This window comes from Gracilinanus agilis, chromosome 5 (assembly GCF_016433145.1).
Source record: "Gracilinanus agilis isolate LMUSP501 chromosome 5, AgileGrace, whole genome shotgun sequence".
NCBI lineage: Eukaryota > Metazoa > Chordata > Mammalia > Didelphimorphia > Didelphidae > Gracilinanus > Gracilinanus agilis.
Window position 1 is genome coordinate 238,869,686 of NC_058134.1, and position 17,314 is coordinate 238,886,999.

At 37.3% G+C, this 17,314-nt stretch overlaps 1 protein-coding gene across 1 annotated transcript in view; it reads left to right on the forward strand.

Annotated features, from left to right (window-relative positions):
- Nucleotides 1–14,150, forward strand: part of EEA1 (early endosome antigen 1) — a 113,952-nt gene extending 99,802 nt beyond the window's left edge. The window contains exons 25-28 of the mRNA XM_044679166.1: nucleotides 7,598–7,836; nucleotides 8,097–8,217; nucleotides 11,609–11,707; nucleotides 13,858–14,150. Coding sequence (XP_044535101.1) covers nucleotides 7,598–7,836; nucleotides 8,097–8,217; nucleotides 11,609–11,707; nucleotides 13,858–13,980 — 582 coding nt within the window. The 3' untranslated portion in view covers nucleotides 13,981–14,150. The remainder of the gene's footprint in view (nucleotides 1–7,597; nucleotides 7,837–8,096; nucleotides 8,218–11,608; nucleotides 11,708–13,857) is intronic.
- Nucleotides 14,151–17,314: the final 3,164 nt, after the last annotated feature.

A 17,314-nucleotide genomic window follows, 5' to 3' on the forward strand; every position in this document is an offset into this window, starting at 1 on the left:
TTTGAACTCTTCCATAGCTTGTGAGGAGTTTTCCTTATTTGGGGAGGGTCTGGATGGTTGTTTGTTCTCCTCCTCTGTTTGCTAGGTTGTCTGGATTTTCTCTGTGTAAAAGCTGTCGAGTGTTAGAGACTTCTTTTTTTTGTTATTATTCTTTCTCTTCTGAATTTCCTGTAACTGATTAGCCATCATTAGCCCAGCAGCTTCTCAGGTTTATCCTCGCGCTCAGTGTCTGTCAGAGATCTATTGGCTCCTGAGGACTGAGTTCTAGTTTTTTCCAAGGTCAAGCCCCCTGGTGGATTCCCTTGCTTGATTCTCTGCAGGAGGTTCCTTTACAAGTCTCAGGGAGCTACTTCCACAGTCGTATACCCGTCTGCTCTGGTTCCCCACTTAGGCTTTAGTTCCTGGCTGTGTCTGCCTCCACCCACGCCTCTGCTCAGCCGGCACCCACGCCTCTGCTCAGCCGGCACCCACGCCTCTGCTCAGCCGGCACCCACGCCCCTGCTCAGCCGGCTCTCTGTGTCCAGCGTCCATTCTCTGCTCCCGAGCACTCAGATTTCGCGTGCGTTCTTGACTTAATGGGGTCCTAAGTCTTGCTGCTCTCAGGAACATGTCCCGGAGCTGCCGATGACTCGATGGGTGCCCCAAACTTGCTCTATTTCTTTTTAGCTGGGTTCGGAGCTATAGGTGAGTGTGGAGGGGGTGGGGGTGGGGCGGTTGCTCAGCCCGCGATTGAGTGAGTGAGAGCCCTTTTTAGCCTGGAAATGTCTCGATTCCACGTACCTTCCACGCTGTGCCCTGTTGTGGGGTTCCTCCGTTCGTCTGGACTTGTTTTTATGTCCCCTTGAGGAGTTTTGTGTGTTTCGGTCAGGAGAGGTTAAGAGCTGCTTCTTACTCTGCCGCCATCTTAACCCGGAACCGCAGACATTCTTTTAAAGCCCTTTGGGCATAATTCCAAATTGCCCTCCAAGAATGGTTGAACCAATTCACAACTCCACCAGCAGTGTATTATTGTCTCAATTTTGTCACATCTTCTCCTACATTTATCACTTTCCTTTTCTGTCATATTAGCCAATCTACTAGGTATGAGGTGGCACCTCAGCATTGTTTTGATTTGCATTTCTTTAATTAGGAGGTATTTAGAACACTTTTTCATGTGCTTGTTGGTAGTTTTGATTTCTTCATGTGAAAACTGCCTATTCATATCCCTTGACTGTTTGTCGATTGTGGAGTGGCTTGATTTTTTGTAAATTTGACTTAGTTCTTTTCATAATTTGGAAATTAAACCTTTGTCAGAGTTTTGTCATAAAATTTTTTCCCCAGTTTGTTGCTTTCCTTCTGATTTTTGTAGTATTGGCTTTGTTTATATACAATCTTTTTAATTTGATATAATCAAAGTTATTCATTTCATGTTTTGTAATGTTCTCTATCTCTTGCTTAGTCTTAAATTCCTTTCCCACAGATATCACAGGTATATTATTCTATGTTCACCTATTTTATTTATGATTTCACTTTTTATATTTAATTCCTTTACCCATTTCGAATTTATCTTGGTGTAGGATTTAAGATGTTGATCTAAACCTAGTTTTTCTCATACTATTTTCCAATTTTCTCAGCAGTTTTTGTCAAATAGTGAGTTCTAGTCTCAAAAGCTGGATAAACTCAGGTTTCTAGAAACTGCCTATTGTTAGGCTGTATCTGATAGTTGAGGACTAGATGAATCTGTTCCAAAGAAACTCATCCTCACAAGTTTAGCTACCAGACAGTGAATTGTTTTGGCCATTGTTTGTGACTCAAGAAACAGATCTGATCCAAACGCATGCTTCAGTCAGTGGTTTTCAATCATGTCTGACTCTCTGTAACCCCATTTGGAGTTTTCTTGGCAGAGATACTAAAGTGCTTTGCCATTTCCTTCTCCAGGTCATTTGACAGATAAGGAGATTGAGGTAAAAAAGGTTCACATGGTGTCTGAGACCAAATGAATCTTTACTTCCAGGCCTGGTGCTCTGTCCATTGTGGCATATAGCTACAAAAGCATGCTAGTTCCCTGTCATCTGTTGTTCTCAGGTAGAACAAGGTAAAACAGTGAGGAAAAGGGGAAGAGACATAGCTCTCATATGGTCTACAAACAGAATTGTTTCTACTTTTTTTTAACCCTTATCTTCCATCCTAGAATCAATACTAAGTATTGGTTCTAGGGCAGAAGAGTAGTAAGGGCTAGGCAGTGAGGTTAAGTGACTTGCCTTGAGTCATACAACTGATGAAGTACCTGAGGCCACATTTGAACTCAGGACCTCCTGTCTCTAAGCCTGGCCCTCTATCTGCTCAGCCATCTAGCTGCTCCTGTTTTACTCTTAACCTGTAATCTTTATCCAAGTTTCTCTGTTAGATGAGACACTGAATTCTATCCACATTGATGTTCTTACTGTAGCTAAAACCAGAAGACATATGGTTCTTCTCAGAGAGTTAAATAAAAGCTTTGCCATTCATTTCACCATTACGCCAAGGTAAAAGGGGAATCATTTACTGGATTATTTCACCTTGCACTATTCCCAGAGTGCCAAAAAAAGCCACTGAGAAGATGATTACATATACTGCAATATCTATTACAGAGACAAAGCATGGGACATGACAAGATCTTCTAAGCATTCAGTATATATTTTAATATTAAAGAATTTCAGACAACAACAGAGGTCATGGATAAGAAGGGTGAAAACCTTGTTTGAAAAAGTGGTTTAAGATCCAGGACAGAAAAAAGACCATAGCTTGTAGAGAAATCCAAGGGTGCTAGATACAGAGAGTACCGAATAACATCATAAAGGACAAAATGGAGTATATCTTAACCAAAAAAGGATAACTTTTAAAAAATTGCCATAATTTCTGAATAAGCTATCTCTCTGCAGACAGATCATTATCTGGTTAGTTCATAGTTCAACACAAAAGCCAAATAACAGGAAAAGATAAAGATGAAGACATTCTATATACTATTCATTCAGCTCTAACCTGACCTCTAAAAGGAAAATGGATAGAAATAAAGGTACAGTTGTCCCTCGCTATATTGTATTCACTTATCGCAGGTTCACTGTATCACGGGTTTGAAAAAAAATCTTAATTCTGTATCACAAAGTTTTCACTATATCACAGGATTTACAGATGAATACTGTACCATACATAATGGAAATGCAGTATGCCACTACTGCTTGCTCAAGTTCGGCACACTGTCAGCTGATGGAATAAAAGGCGACCAACCAAAGCGCTGTGTTCTATATCCGGTGGCTGATTGACTCAGTGACTGTAGCACCAGTCTGTTTGCTCTCCTGCACTATGCCCATATGTTCAGCGTCTCTCCTTGTCCACTTCACATCAGTATCTGATCACTGCATGTAGTTTTGCTCTGCAGTGTTGTGTTTTTGTGAAGTGTTTTCGTAAAATGTAGTTAAAATTTCGTGGGTTTATGAGTATAGAAAGTGTTGAAGAGTATATGAAGTATTTGTAAGAGTGTGGGAAAGGTTAATAAAGGTGTGGAAAAGGTTTATAGGAGAACGGGAAGGGTTTATAAAGCCTTAAAATATATATAAATAATAAAATAAATATAACGCCGCTACATCGTGGATTTTCACCTATCAGGGGGGTCTCTGGAACATAACTCCCACTATAGGTGAGGGATCACTGTATTGACTATAACAAGATCCTAGAAAACTTGAAAGCAACACAAAACAATAAGAATAAGCAGTAGGATCTAGGAACCACCACCTCTCTGAGTAGATAGTTAATCATTTTACCAAGAGAACAGATGAGTCAGCAAAGGATAACATTGGCTTGGAATACATTTACATTTTTATAGAGAAATATGAGAGAAGAATATAAATAGTATCCCCTCACAAAATAGCAAAAAAACCAAATTTTTTTTTGTTGAGAAAATGGGTCTTTGTAGAGATTGACATTGAACATATCTATGCTAGATCATCACAGAATTATTTGTAGATGAAACTGAAAAGAAGACAATAACAGCTAACAGTTACATGGTACCATGTGCTGGGTACTATGCTGAGTCCTTTATAAATAATGGTAATGGCACTTAAGAAGTTGAAAAAGACACATTGTCTGGCCTGAGGACTACTGCTGTGGACATACTGTAATTTTCCAAATTTCTCAAAGAATGAAAGATTCCAAGAGATTGAAAAAAAAAATTATAGATTTTACCTTTTCCCCAAAAAGGCAACCAAGAAGAAAATGGTATTATGTTATCTAATCTGGGAAAGTAATTTATCCTAAAATTAGGAAATTTATGTTGCATGAAAGTGTAGATGACACAAAGTTGGGAAAGAAGTCTCTTAAGAAACCTCTTAAGATTTAAAACAGTGATGGGAATGGTTATCCATATTAAATTTAGAGCCTTACACTTGGGTTCAAAAAGGTCAGTTGCACAAATCAGCATGGGGAATGTATGGCTAAATAACAGTTCATGTGATAAAGCCCTGGAGCAGTGATGATGAACCTATGGCACAGGTGCCAAAGATGACATGCAGAGCCCTCTCTGTGGGCACTCAACTACCTTCCCTCTCACTCCTCATTACTAGAAAGGCAGAGGGACTTGGGTGGAGTTACTACTCCCCTTTCCCACTCCACTGTCCCTTACGACATTTTTTTACATCCCTGTCCTTCTATCTAGCAGCCCATTGGGAGCACACAGGCTAAGGTGGACGGTTCCCGCCTGGCAGAGCTGGAGGGGAGGGGAGCGCTCTGGCCACTCTTCTTTTCTTCTCTCTACTTGCTGAGGACATTCCTCACCTCATCCACCCCTCTGTCCAGCAGCCCAATGGGAATGCTTTATCCCTCCCCATGTGATGCAGGGAGGGGGAGCAAACCCAGTACGTGGTGGGGTGATGGGCATGGCACTCCATCTCTGAAAGGTTTGCCATCACTGGCCTAGAGGGTTTAGAAAGTGGTGAAGTCAGTTTGTCACCAGTGGGGCACAATAGGCAGCTGAAACAATTGATATGGTCTTAGTCTGATTTAACAGAGGCTCTGTGTCCAACAAGGCAGGCAGTAACCTTCCTATACTTTACCTAGCCTGCCTCATCAGGAATGTTGAATTCCACTTAGGTACTTTGTTTTAGTAAAGACCTTGGCAAACTAGAGCGCGTGACCAAGAGGTGGCTTGGATGGAGAAGGCATTGGGAACCATAGGACATAGGCTGAAGCAACTAAGTGTGTTTAGCTTTCAGAAGAGAAGAAATGGAGGTGGAAGAGGGAGGCAAGGGACAAGCTAGCTTTCTTTAAGTTTCAAAAGTACTGTCATGTGGAAACGATATTGAACCTGTTTTGCTTGGCCCCAGAGGAAATTATTCAGAAGAATGAGTGGAAGTTACGGAGAGTCAGATTTTAAACTTCATGAGGGGAAACACTAGATAACAATTATAGCTGTCTGCAAGTGAAAGAGACTGCTTTGGGAGTTAGTTGAGCCTCTTTTACTACAAGTAGAATGACTGCTTGTTCAGGGACTGGCTGACCTTCAAGATTTCTTCTATCTCATTCAGATTTTTTGATTAAGTCCTGAGTCATATACCAACTTTCTTATCTCTCCAAAATCTTTGAGAATGGTCTGTACACATTTAGAGCATCCTTAATGAAAACATGAGGGCAGCTAGGTGGTACAATGGAATGGTACAATGCTGTCAGGAAGACTCATCTTCCCATGTTCAAATCTGGTCTCAGACACTTAACTGGGAAACCCTGGGCAAATCATTTAACCCCATTTGCCTCAGTTCCTCATCTGCAAAATGTGCTGGAGAAGGAAATGGCAAACCATTCGAGTATCTTTGCCAACTCCAAATGGGGTCACAAAGAGATGGACATGACTGAAAACAACAATGAAAACAAGTTAAGACAGATATGCTTTCTCAAATTTTTTTTTCTATAACAGACAAAATCTTGTCTTTATAATTCTTACTGAAATGATTAAGAAAATATTTTTCTGATGTGTCTAATTTTTTTAAAAATGAAACATTTAATCCTATATAATAAAATACAGCCTTGGAAAGCTTTCCTATACGTCTGTAAAAATTATGCAACATTGTACGTTTGCTGCTATGAAGATAAATTTGCTGAATGAAATATTGAGTAATTGAATCTAAGTCTAAGCATGAATTTGGATTGCCAAGTATATGAAAGGTATCCAGCACAAAGTTCAAGCAAAAAAAAAAAATTCAAGTGGTGGTGAGCTTCTCCAAATAGTTTTCTTTTTAGCTGAGGAGGAGGAGGAGCAAGAGGAGGAGGGAAGAGGAAGTTATTGTTCTTCCAGGTTTATAAACTTAGTCATCCTCAACAATTCATCTTCACTAACTGCATCTTGCTTCCCTTCCTATTTGCTCACATGGTCACCACCCTAAATTTATGCTAGTGAAAATGGGAGAGGACAAATGGACAATCTGATTGTTAAGTAATACCCTTGAAGTATTAAAATGACTAAAAGAAGGCCTTCCCTCTATTGGGTGTCTCCTCAGTGGAGGAATTATAGAATGATATGAGCAAGAATTTCATGCACCAGAATAGAAAGCATGAATGCGATTGTAGTCTGAATTGGTGGAGGGAATATATCCATGTTGGTGAAAGCACAGATTTATTAGAAATAAGCATCAGCTCTAATTTAGAAAACATGTACCTCTATCTTTTTTTAAGTTCATTGAAAGTTCCAAAAAGTTTCAGAAAGCAAGAAGGGGCAGTTAGATGGCTCAGTGGCTAGACAGCTAGGCCTGGAGATTAGAGGTCCTGGGTTCAAATGTGGACTCAGGTACTTCATAGCTATGTGATCCCTGGGCAAGGCACTTAACTTCAATTGCCTAGCCCTTACTGCTCTTCTGAATTTTTTGAATAGTAGCAATTCTAAGACAAAATGTAATAGTTTAAAAGAAGGTTGGCAAAAACACTTTGTAGAAAAGAAAAATAGTGGCAAATACATTGTCATGTTATAAGCATTTATTTAGGCAAACTATTTGTATGGTATAGTGGGATTTGATTTTGGAATTATAATGATCAAAGGCTACAATAATTTTCCTTCTCAAGTTATTCTGAATTAGGGGAAACATCTGGTTTTCTTCTCTAACATTAAATCCAAATATACTCATATAACTTTTAATTCAAAATTGTAACTATATTAGAAAATTATAGTTTCACATTTCAATCATGTATTAAATGGCATCCAAGTTATCTGTTGATAGGTCAGTAGCAGAAGGGAGGAGGACCTGCGTAGAGAAAACACATGTGGAAAGAGGGGTGTATTTTGTGTACCTCACTTTGCTACTTTGAGCTTCTAAATCTTTCAAAAGGAAAACCCCAAGACCACTTTCAGCTCTGACATGAATTTTAAAGTGGTAGGGCAACAATTGTTTTAGAAGTGGACTTGAAGCTAATTTAGATTAAATAGATGGTTGTTGTGTCACTTGTTATAAGCCAACAGGGGTAATTTATCCTATTTTTCTCTACATAAAAATAATACTGGATAGTCTTAAAATTTGAAATTTGTTAGAGAAGGCATTTAAACCCTTATCTGACTGCAATTGTAATATGAAAAAGTATGCTTTTTTGTGTTCTTTTTCAGCACACAGAAATAAGAGAAAAAGAAGAGAAAATTAAGAAACATGAAGAAAATGAGACTAGACTTGCCATGCAAGTGACAGCTTTGAATGAAAATTTGGGCACAGTAAAGAAAGAATGGCAAGCCAGTCAACGGAGAGTTAGTGAACTAGAAAAACAGATAGATGACTTACGGGGAGAAATTGCAGTATTGGAAGCAACTATTCAAAATAATCAAGATGAAAGGAGAGCATTGTTGGAAAGGTGATTAAATTCTAATATTTGGGGGAAATGTACTTTGAAATTGATTAAAACCAATATGCTGTCATCTTCTAACTTAGAGTTTTTCAATAGATTCACAGCTCCTGCTGGTATTAAATCACCATTTAAAATCAATAATAACTTGTAGTAAATAATAAACATTTAATTTCAGCTATGTTTTAGTTACTTCAGGAGACCTTTTTCTGTTTCATGGGATCTTTTAAGTCCTTTGTAATTATTATCTTTTTATTATCCATCTTCAGGTGTCTTAAAAGTGAGAGTGAAATAGAGAAGCTTCAAGCCAAAGTACTAGAATTACAGAGAAAACTGGATAATACAACTGCAGCCGTCCAGGAATTAGGCCGAGAAAATCAGTCATTACAGGTAAGTCCTGGAGGGTGGGGAAACAGTGTTCATTGTCATTTGTACCATTCCTTCTTATTTTGGAGAGAATATCATTTCTCAATGGAGAGAGACTTTTTATATTCCTTGTTGAAAATTGATTCCACACATTTGTTAATCATCTGCTATGTGATGAAGAGTTCAGAAAAGTAATACTGCCTTCCCTCAAGGAGCTTACAGTCAAGTGAAAAAACAAGACAGTGATCCAGGCATGTTAAATCAGTTTGCTTGACCAGAGGAGAAAGAATGTGCGATAGAGATGCTAGATGAATATATGTCCTCTGGTGTAGACTCTTATTCTAGGAATTCCACCAAACCCTTATTGATTTAGCCTTACCTCACCCTCAAAATAAATGCATTTGTCAGAGGCACCAGCATTTTCTAGTTTACTTTAAAGCCACATGATCCCTAACATCTCTGGGCAATTTAGGATGAACATCAATTTAGATGAACTGTTATTATCTGGATAAACACAACTTTCTGGGTTACAAGTATAATCTCAGGCTAGCTAAGTGAAAGAAAGTAAGTGAATCAAGGAATATATATGTCTTTGGTCTTGTTATAATGAGTATATCCATGTGGTTTGCATATTATTCAATAAATGCTATCATGAGTTTTAAGGGGCTTTTAGGGAGCTATGGCTAATTCTATTCTTTGACATTTCTAACCTAACACATGTATTTTTGAAAAGTAAGTACAGGGAAGCCTTGTTATCTGAGGCTAATTGGTACCACAAAAGGACAATTAAAATGAATCCACTTAAAATGAGGACCAGTGTTTCATAGTAAATAGTGAATAAATGTCTTGTTGGGGAAATACATTGAAAGATGAAATTGAAAATTGTGAAAATGAATTTATTGCTATTCAGCAAAATTTAAGTCTTATTGTAGCTCCGCACTAATTCATAGAACAAAGAATGAATCAGATGTTTCTAAAAAAATGTATGCTGCATCTTTTCCCTTCATATTTGACTGTTGCAATATGATAATAATAAAGAGGCAAACAATTCTAGAGCTTCATCAGTTTTTCCAAGGGCCTTTCTTAATAATTTTTTTAAATTACCCTTATCTTATATCTTAGTATCAGTTCTAAGACAGAAGAGTGACAAGGGCTAGGCAATGGGGTTAAGTGACCTGCCCAGGGTCACACAGCTAGGAAGTGTCTGAGGGCAGATTCGAACCCAGGTCCTCTCAACTCCAGGCCTGGTGCTCTCTCCAGCTGTGCAAAATAGCTGCCCCCCATAATCATTTAATATTAAAATCATTCTCTCTTGAAGCTTCTATTGACTACTGACATAGACACTACAGATGGTAGGATTAAATTTCTATGTTTTTAGTTTATTAGTAAATATTTTTGTGTTATGATGCTTTGTGCTTTCCTATATAATCTTACAGTGTCAGGATGGAAAAGAGGATAGAGAGCTAGCCGCAAAGTTGGAGATCTGATTTCAAGTCCTGCCTCTGACATTTTAGCTTTGTGACAGTGCAAATCACTTAACCATAGCACTCTAAGCAACTCTTAAAGACTCTTAAGGTGCAAAAGATTGTTGATCTGCATATAGTAGTTTCCTCCCTGGGAGTTCCTTGTACAAATGAAATTGTGGGTCCTCAACCAAAACAAAGTGCTTCCAGTACTGTGGGGGTTGTAGAATTAGATCTGGAAGAGGCCCTAAGAAGCCTTCTCCTTTGTTAGAAGAGGAACCTGAGATCCAGTGTCAAGGTTACATAGCCACTTGGTAGTACCTCAGGGACTGGAACTCAGGCCCTCAGCATTCTTTGCTACCTCAGATATCCAAGTCCCATGGTATAAAGATATAAGACAGTGCCAGAGAATATCAGAAGAGAATATGATTGAATGCCAAATAAGGGAAAGGGGCAATTAGTTACACTTTATAGGAGAGAACTAAAGAGAAGCTTTGGCATTACATTCAGTTCTGTAGCAGGCAAGGAAACAGAAACCCTGGTCTGAAGGAAGGACTGATGGTGGAGGGAGGGCAGACATCCAGGCGTAGCCCTGAGTTTGAGTGGGAAAAGAAGGCTTAAGAGAGCAATTCTTCTGAGTTCTTTGAATTCTTTTGACCATTATTTCATTGTTGTTCAGTGTGGGATTAGATAGCTCATTTTAGTTAGTCATAGCTTGGTCAGAGGCAGAGTATGGCCCTTGGAATTTCTGATTTCCTTTGTGGGTATTCAGCTAGTTCCTGACCATACATTCCCAGTATGCATAAGTCCCTTGCACATGAAAAGTTACTCCAGAGCTGCTGCCCAGCCCCAAACAGGAATTACTCTGCCCCTATTTCCCACTTCAATCTTCTGCTGCCACCCTTGCTGCAATGGACCATTGCCTCCCCAGTCTCTTACCTCACCCCTTGGGCCCTTCCAGGAATGGTCATGATCCTCTCTAGCAACATTCTTTATTCACAACCTACTTCTTGTCTACCTTCCATACTAATGCAATGCTGAGGAATCTGTTTGTGATTGTTTGTAATCTAAATGTTTGTATGTAAGTTGGTTATTTGGAACTTGGAACACATTTTCTCATATAAAACCAACATTTTTGGTAATGATTGCGACTCAAGTCAGCCTACAGAAGTCTGTTTAGTCCCTAAACCCCACCTGAAGTTTAGCTCTGTACCTATTGTATTATAGAACTCTACGCACCGGACTTTACTATACACTTCCAAGATTTTAAACCTTAAAATTCTCTTCTTTGACCATAGTCTACTTTTCTCCTACCTCTCCCAATCTCTTATTTCTTCTGGACCGATTCATCATTCTTTCAATGCCTAGATCTTCAGCCTTCCATAAACATCCTGTAATCCTTGATTTTTCTACTCTTTCCCAAACCATTATAAACACAGTTGGTTTCTTTATAGCCTTCTTGTTGCTTTGATTATATTGTAATTTTGTTAGTTGTGTTTGTGTATGTGCTTATAGTATGTATATGTTATATTCTCCCTCACTAGGTTGTATGAATGTTCAAGGCAAGAACCATGTCTTATTTTTCTTTGTTTATTCTCCTACCCCCTTGCGCATATAGTAAAGGAGATAAATATTTGAACTAAGGAATGAAAGACTCTGAAAAGAATGAGTTGGTGATTTCCAATATTATCTGTGCTGAGCAATTTTAGGGATACTCTGCTATAAATCAGCATGATTTGTGATAATTTGTTGTGAAAGACATATATATGTATGTATATGTGTTTTTTTGTGTGTGTGGTAATTAAATTTCTTTTTCCTCAAACGTGGTTTTTATTTTATTTTTTACAGCAGAGTAAGCTTTTAGGAATAATCTGTTGTTCTTAAAAACGATTTATGATTGCTTATTTTTATATGATATATAGTGAAATGGTTTTGTTTTTTTTTATGTATAGATCAAACATACGCAAGCTTTAAATAGAAAATGGGCTGAAGACAATGAAGTACAGAATTGTATGTCCTGTGGGAAAGGCTTTTCAGTTACAGTGAGACGGGTATGTAAAGGAATTTTGGTTATATAAATGAGTGCCAAGTCCTCCCTCAATAATAATGGATATTTAGTCAGTATCCTGAAATCATAACTTGGCAGAAATTGTCTTTTTATTTCATTTAATTAATTATTTAAATAATTGAGAAAGTTTTTCCATGGTTACTTAATTCATGTTCTTTCCTTCCCTTCCTCCTACCCCCCTCCTGTAGCCAATACACAATTCCACTGGTTTTTACATGTTTTTACATCAAGACCTGTTTCCATATTATTGATCACTAGGGTGATGGTTTAGAATCTATATCCCCAATCATATCCCCATCGACCCATGTGATCAAGCAGTTATTTTTCTTCTGTATTTCTGTTCCCACAGTTCTTTCTCTGGGTGTGAATAACATCTTGCTCATAAGTCCCTCAGAATTGTCCTGGATCATTGCATTGCTGCTAGTAGAGAAGTCCATTACATTCGATTGTGCCACAGTGTATCAGTCTCTGTGTATACACAATGTTCTCCTGGTTCTGTTCCTTTCGCTCTGCATCAATTCCTGGAGGTCTTTCCAGTTCACATGGAATTCCTCCAGTTCTTTATTCCTTTGAGCACAATAGTATTCCATCACCAGCAGATACCACAATTTGTTCAGCCATTCCCCAATCGAAGGGCAGACCCTCTTTTTCAAATTTTTTGCCACCACAAAGAGTGTGGCTGTGAATATTTTTGTACAAGTCTTTATCCTTATGGTCTCTTTGGGGTATAAACCCAGCAGCGCGATGGCTAGATCAAAGGGCAGAAAGTCTTTTACAGCCCTTTGTACATAGTTCCAAATTGCCCTCCAGAATGGTTGAATCAATTTACAACTCCACCAGCAATGCATTAATGTTCCAATTTTACCACATCCCCTCAAACATTTATTACTTTCTTTTGCTGTCATGTTAGCCAATCTGCTAGGTGTGAGGTGGTACCTCAGAGTTGTTTTGATTTGCATTTCTCTAATTATAAGAGATTTAGAGCACTTTTTCATGTGCTTATTGATACTTTTGATTTCTTTATCTGAAAATTGCCTATTTATGTCCCTTGACAACTTATCAATTGGGGAATGGCTTGATTTTTTTTGTACAATTGATTTAGCTCCTTATATATTTAAATAATTAGACCTTTGTCAGAGGTTTTTGTTATAAAGTTTTTTTTCTCAATTTGTTGCTTCCCTTCTAATTTTGGTTGCACAAAACCTTTTTAATTTAATGTAATCAAAATCATTTATTTTATATTTTGTAATTTTTTCTAACTCCTGGTTGGTTTTGAAATATTTCCTTTCCCAAAGATCTGACAGGTAAACTATTCTGTGTTCACCTAATTAACTTATAGTTGCCTTCTTTATTTTCCTTCTTTATATTCAAGTCATTCACCCATTCTGAATTTATCTTATCGTAGGGTGTGAGATGTTGATTTGCTTGGCAGAAATTTAATGACAAACTTTAATTAGCATTCACATATTTTATTTGGTTCTTGGTTACCATTCGCATAGTCTTGAGTTTAGACTAAGATTTTGGAGGTCCAAGTTCAGTTATCTGCTTCACCAAGGTTTCACTGGTCTCAGAATTTCCTGAGCCCATTCTCCAATGTAAAAACCAATATCCCTTTGCCTATGTATCTGGAATAATATTTTAGTTCATTACATTATTTAGGAGAAAATTTAGATTGAGATTCTGAATTAAACAGAAATAAGATTATATAATACGTTTTCTATTATAAAACACAATTAAGGGGGCAGTTGGGTGGCTCGGTGGATTGAGAATCAGGCCCAGAGATGAAGGTCCTGGGTTCAAATCTGGCCTCAAATATTTCCTAAGTGTGTGACCCTGGGAAAGTCACTTGACCCCCATTGCCTAGCCCTTACCACTTTTCTGCCTTAGAACCAAGACAGAAGGTAAGGGTTAAAAAAAAACCACAATTATGTAAATTCTTCTTCTATTGATAAATACAATGAGATTTTCCCATTTGGTGAGAAAGGAGAAAAATATCTTTCACATTTAGTGTGAATGTGAATGTGAAAATAATGAAAGAAATAATTTCTCTATGTTAGTAGCAACCCCTCTGTTAGTGATGCCTGGCTGGCCTTACCCTTGAAGTTAAATTTCTCTTGTTTCTCTCATTCACAGCATCATTGTAGACAATGTGGAAATATCTTTTGTGCTGAATGTTCAGCCAAAAATGCCTTAACTCCTTCTTCAAAGAAGCCTGTTCGTGTCTGTGATGCGTGTTTCAACGACTTACAAGGATAACTAGTTATCATGTTCATCACACCAGATTACACTAATAGAGTTTTAATAAATGCACTTCATAGAGTACTTGGACTACTACTTGATTTGGACGGTGGTTGTAATACTTGGCAAAATTGGTATATTTTGAAATGTTTATTGATATCAAGTAAAACTCTTCTATTTTTGTGAGACTTGGGCTCGTCACCTGTTGCTTTCTTTTCACTTACCTTGAAAACATGCCTAGTTTAGAATTAATCTAGTTAAATGTAAATAAATTTTGAACAGAGAATATCAATGTATTTTTTTAAACATAATTTCATTGCTTACAAACATTTAAGTAATCTCACAGCTTCTTTTCTACTTTCTCCAAAGCTAACCTGCAGAAACATACAAGGATTCAATTTATCAGATGTTTGTTTTTGTTGCACGTTAACATACTCCTGTGTTTGTATGCATTAAATGTCCTCTCTACAAAATCATGCACAGCATCACAAAACTTGCCAACCCTCCTTTATTCTTGTATCATTTACACCATAGTCTAGTTGCACCATTTTGATGTAAAAATGTTGCTTAGAGACTTTAAATACACTATATGTTAAGAAAATCCTTTGCTGCAAATTCAAGTCTGGTTTTTGTTTTATCCTATCCTGATTGAGTTCTGTTAGGCCCATTTCATAGATTTCTATGAAACCAGCCCCTTCCTCTGTAATTGTCCATGTCCTTGGGGAGATATCTGAAAGGTCTGAGTATTTCTTTTGGTCTCTTTCTCTTTGTATTTTCCAGATCTTCTCCTCTCTCCTGTTCTCCCCCAAAATAAAAATATCACAAAGAGAATATATGCTATATTCATACTAAAGCATTCTTACTTTCAAGTTGATCTTCTGAGGTTAACCGTTTTATATAACTTTTCCCTTTTTATGTTTCCTTAAGGAATATGAAATTCTCAGTTCCTTAATGTTTCCATTTTTTCTTTTATTTCATATAATCTCCCCAAACTATGTTATATGGCTAATTGACTCTTTTAAAAAACAAACAGAAATCCTTACTTTATGTCTTAGTATCAGTTCTAAGACAGAAGAGCTACAAGGGCTGAGCAGTGGAGGTTAAGTGACTTGCCTAGGCTCACAGAACTTGGAAGTGGCTGGGTCTGGAGTTGTACCCCAGGTCCTCCTCACTCCAGACCTGGCATTCTATCCCCTGTACCACCTGACTGCCCCTAGTCTAATTGACTTATAACTTTACAACTTAAAACTGGTGATTGAAATAGTGTTAACCTATTTATTGAAAAATAGGTTACTGACTAAAGGTTAGTGATCTTTAAGTTTTTAAATATTTCATATTTCTTTGTGTAAATTAGTGGAAAAATTTAAGTGTTAAAATGCCAGCAAATTTTGATCCAGAACTTAGTTTTCCACTTGATCTGAGAAATCTTTTTTACTTTGAAAAAATAATGCTTTCTAGTTATCTTGGAGAGAGACATTTTTGCCTCATCTAATTAGGTACCTCAGAAAGTCCCAAAAATTATAGCCTGAATTGAAACAGGAAGCATCATATGATATAGTGGAGAGGATGCTCAGCTGTCTGAGATACTTGGGTTCTAACCCAATTCAGCCAGATTATCTAGAGTCTTTGGGCTTCAGTGACCTTACTAATAAAATAGAGGGGATGAACTAGATGATCTTGCTGATTTTAAGACTGACCCATACCTAGGGGAAGTCTGAATACTTTGGAGATTGAAAGTGGATGACCTTTATTTTATTATATTGTTTTTATGATTGGAAATGATGGAATTTCCAAAGTAAGTTGAAGTTACTCTAGGTTATTAGCCTTTTCTACCAAAAAAAAAAAAAAAAAGTGAACACAGTGCTAAATGTGAGTCATGAAGACCTTGAGTTCAAATTCTATGTCCCACACTTATGAGCTGTGTGACCCTGGGCAAGTCAATCTTTCTTACCCTCCATTTCTTATAAAATGAAGGGCTTGGACTTTGTGGTTTCTAATGTCCCTTCCAGTTCCAAATCAATGATCCTTTATGATATGTAGCAATCAGAAAAAAGTAAATTATTGATAACTAGGAAAAATGAAAACAAAGCAGTTTTTTCTTTTGCAGTCAATATTTTCTTGGATTGTTTTCAAATATCATGCCATAAACAAAGTTACATATTCCTTAATTATATACACTGTAAAGGAGTCAAATTTTCCTTAGCTGCTAATGGAATCATGCATGTAAATCCTTTTGTCAATAAAAATAAAGTGAATAAGCCCCTGAAAAGGAGATAAGCATAAGCACTCAGGCAAATAGGACAAAGGAAATGAATTGTTTTTCATGAAAGATAGATTGACCAGAGAATTATTCACTCTGAAGAGTTAAAATGGATTTTTTATTTTGAAAATTTCCCAAATAGTTTTTATCCTTGATATCTACAACCATTACATGCAGTGACAGTGGTTTATGGTATCTGAGACAAACAGAAGCATATAGGATCACTGTTAACATAGTTTTTAGAACAATAAATACGAAAATTCCTCAGGATTAGATTCTTGGCTCCCTTCCTCCCTTGCTGTGGGATGCAATGAATGCTCCTTCCCTCTCCACAAGAAAAATACGATGGAGACTACTAAAGAAATGCTCTTAAGTGTTTAATCTGATTGCTTTTCTCATTTCCATCAATGTCACAAGACATTGTCATGCTCTCTCACCAGTGAATGATGTTGATGTTATCACTGCCACAAAGCTCTTTGCTCTTAATTCATGAACCTAAAGATATTTTGGAAACAAAAAGAAATTATCCCTTAAAAAAGATTGAATTATGCTTCTGGGCATATATACTCCAGATGTGTGGCTGCTAGCCTCTCTTCTTGTGTCTATAAATTAGAGCTGGCAGGTCCAGATCTGCGATGTGGCATTACTATAAAGTAAGCTGGTCAATTCAAATCCAGACACAGAAATGATATTTAAAAAAAAAAAAAGGAAGGCCTTGCTGGTTTCGTGTACACCAGACTGTACCTATAGAGCTTTTGTAGAAAGAAGACTGAAAATGCTGCTTGTACAGGATTTGTCTCTTTTGTAATGAAAAAAAGCCAGGGTAGGGGTGGGGGTGGGGATAAACAGAAAACCTCAGTACAGGAGATGAATAGCATTTTGTTTCAACTACCTCTCAGTGTGGAATTGAGCTAATTTTGAGTAGGGCTTCCTCCCGGTAGTGTTACATAATAATTGCCAAAATTATTTGTATCCCATTGCCCCAAAAGAAGTGATTCTTGGTGATTATTTTTAAATTGTACAGTTTTGAGATTTGTTAAACTAATTCTGTTTCTTTAAGCCTGTCATAAAGATGTTTCATTTTTTTTCCTT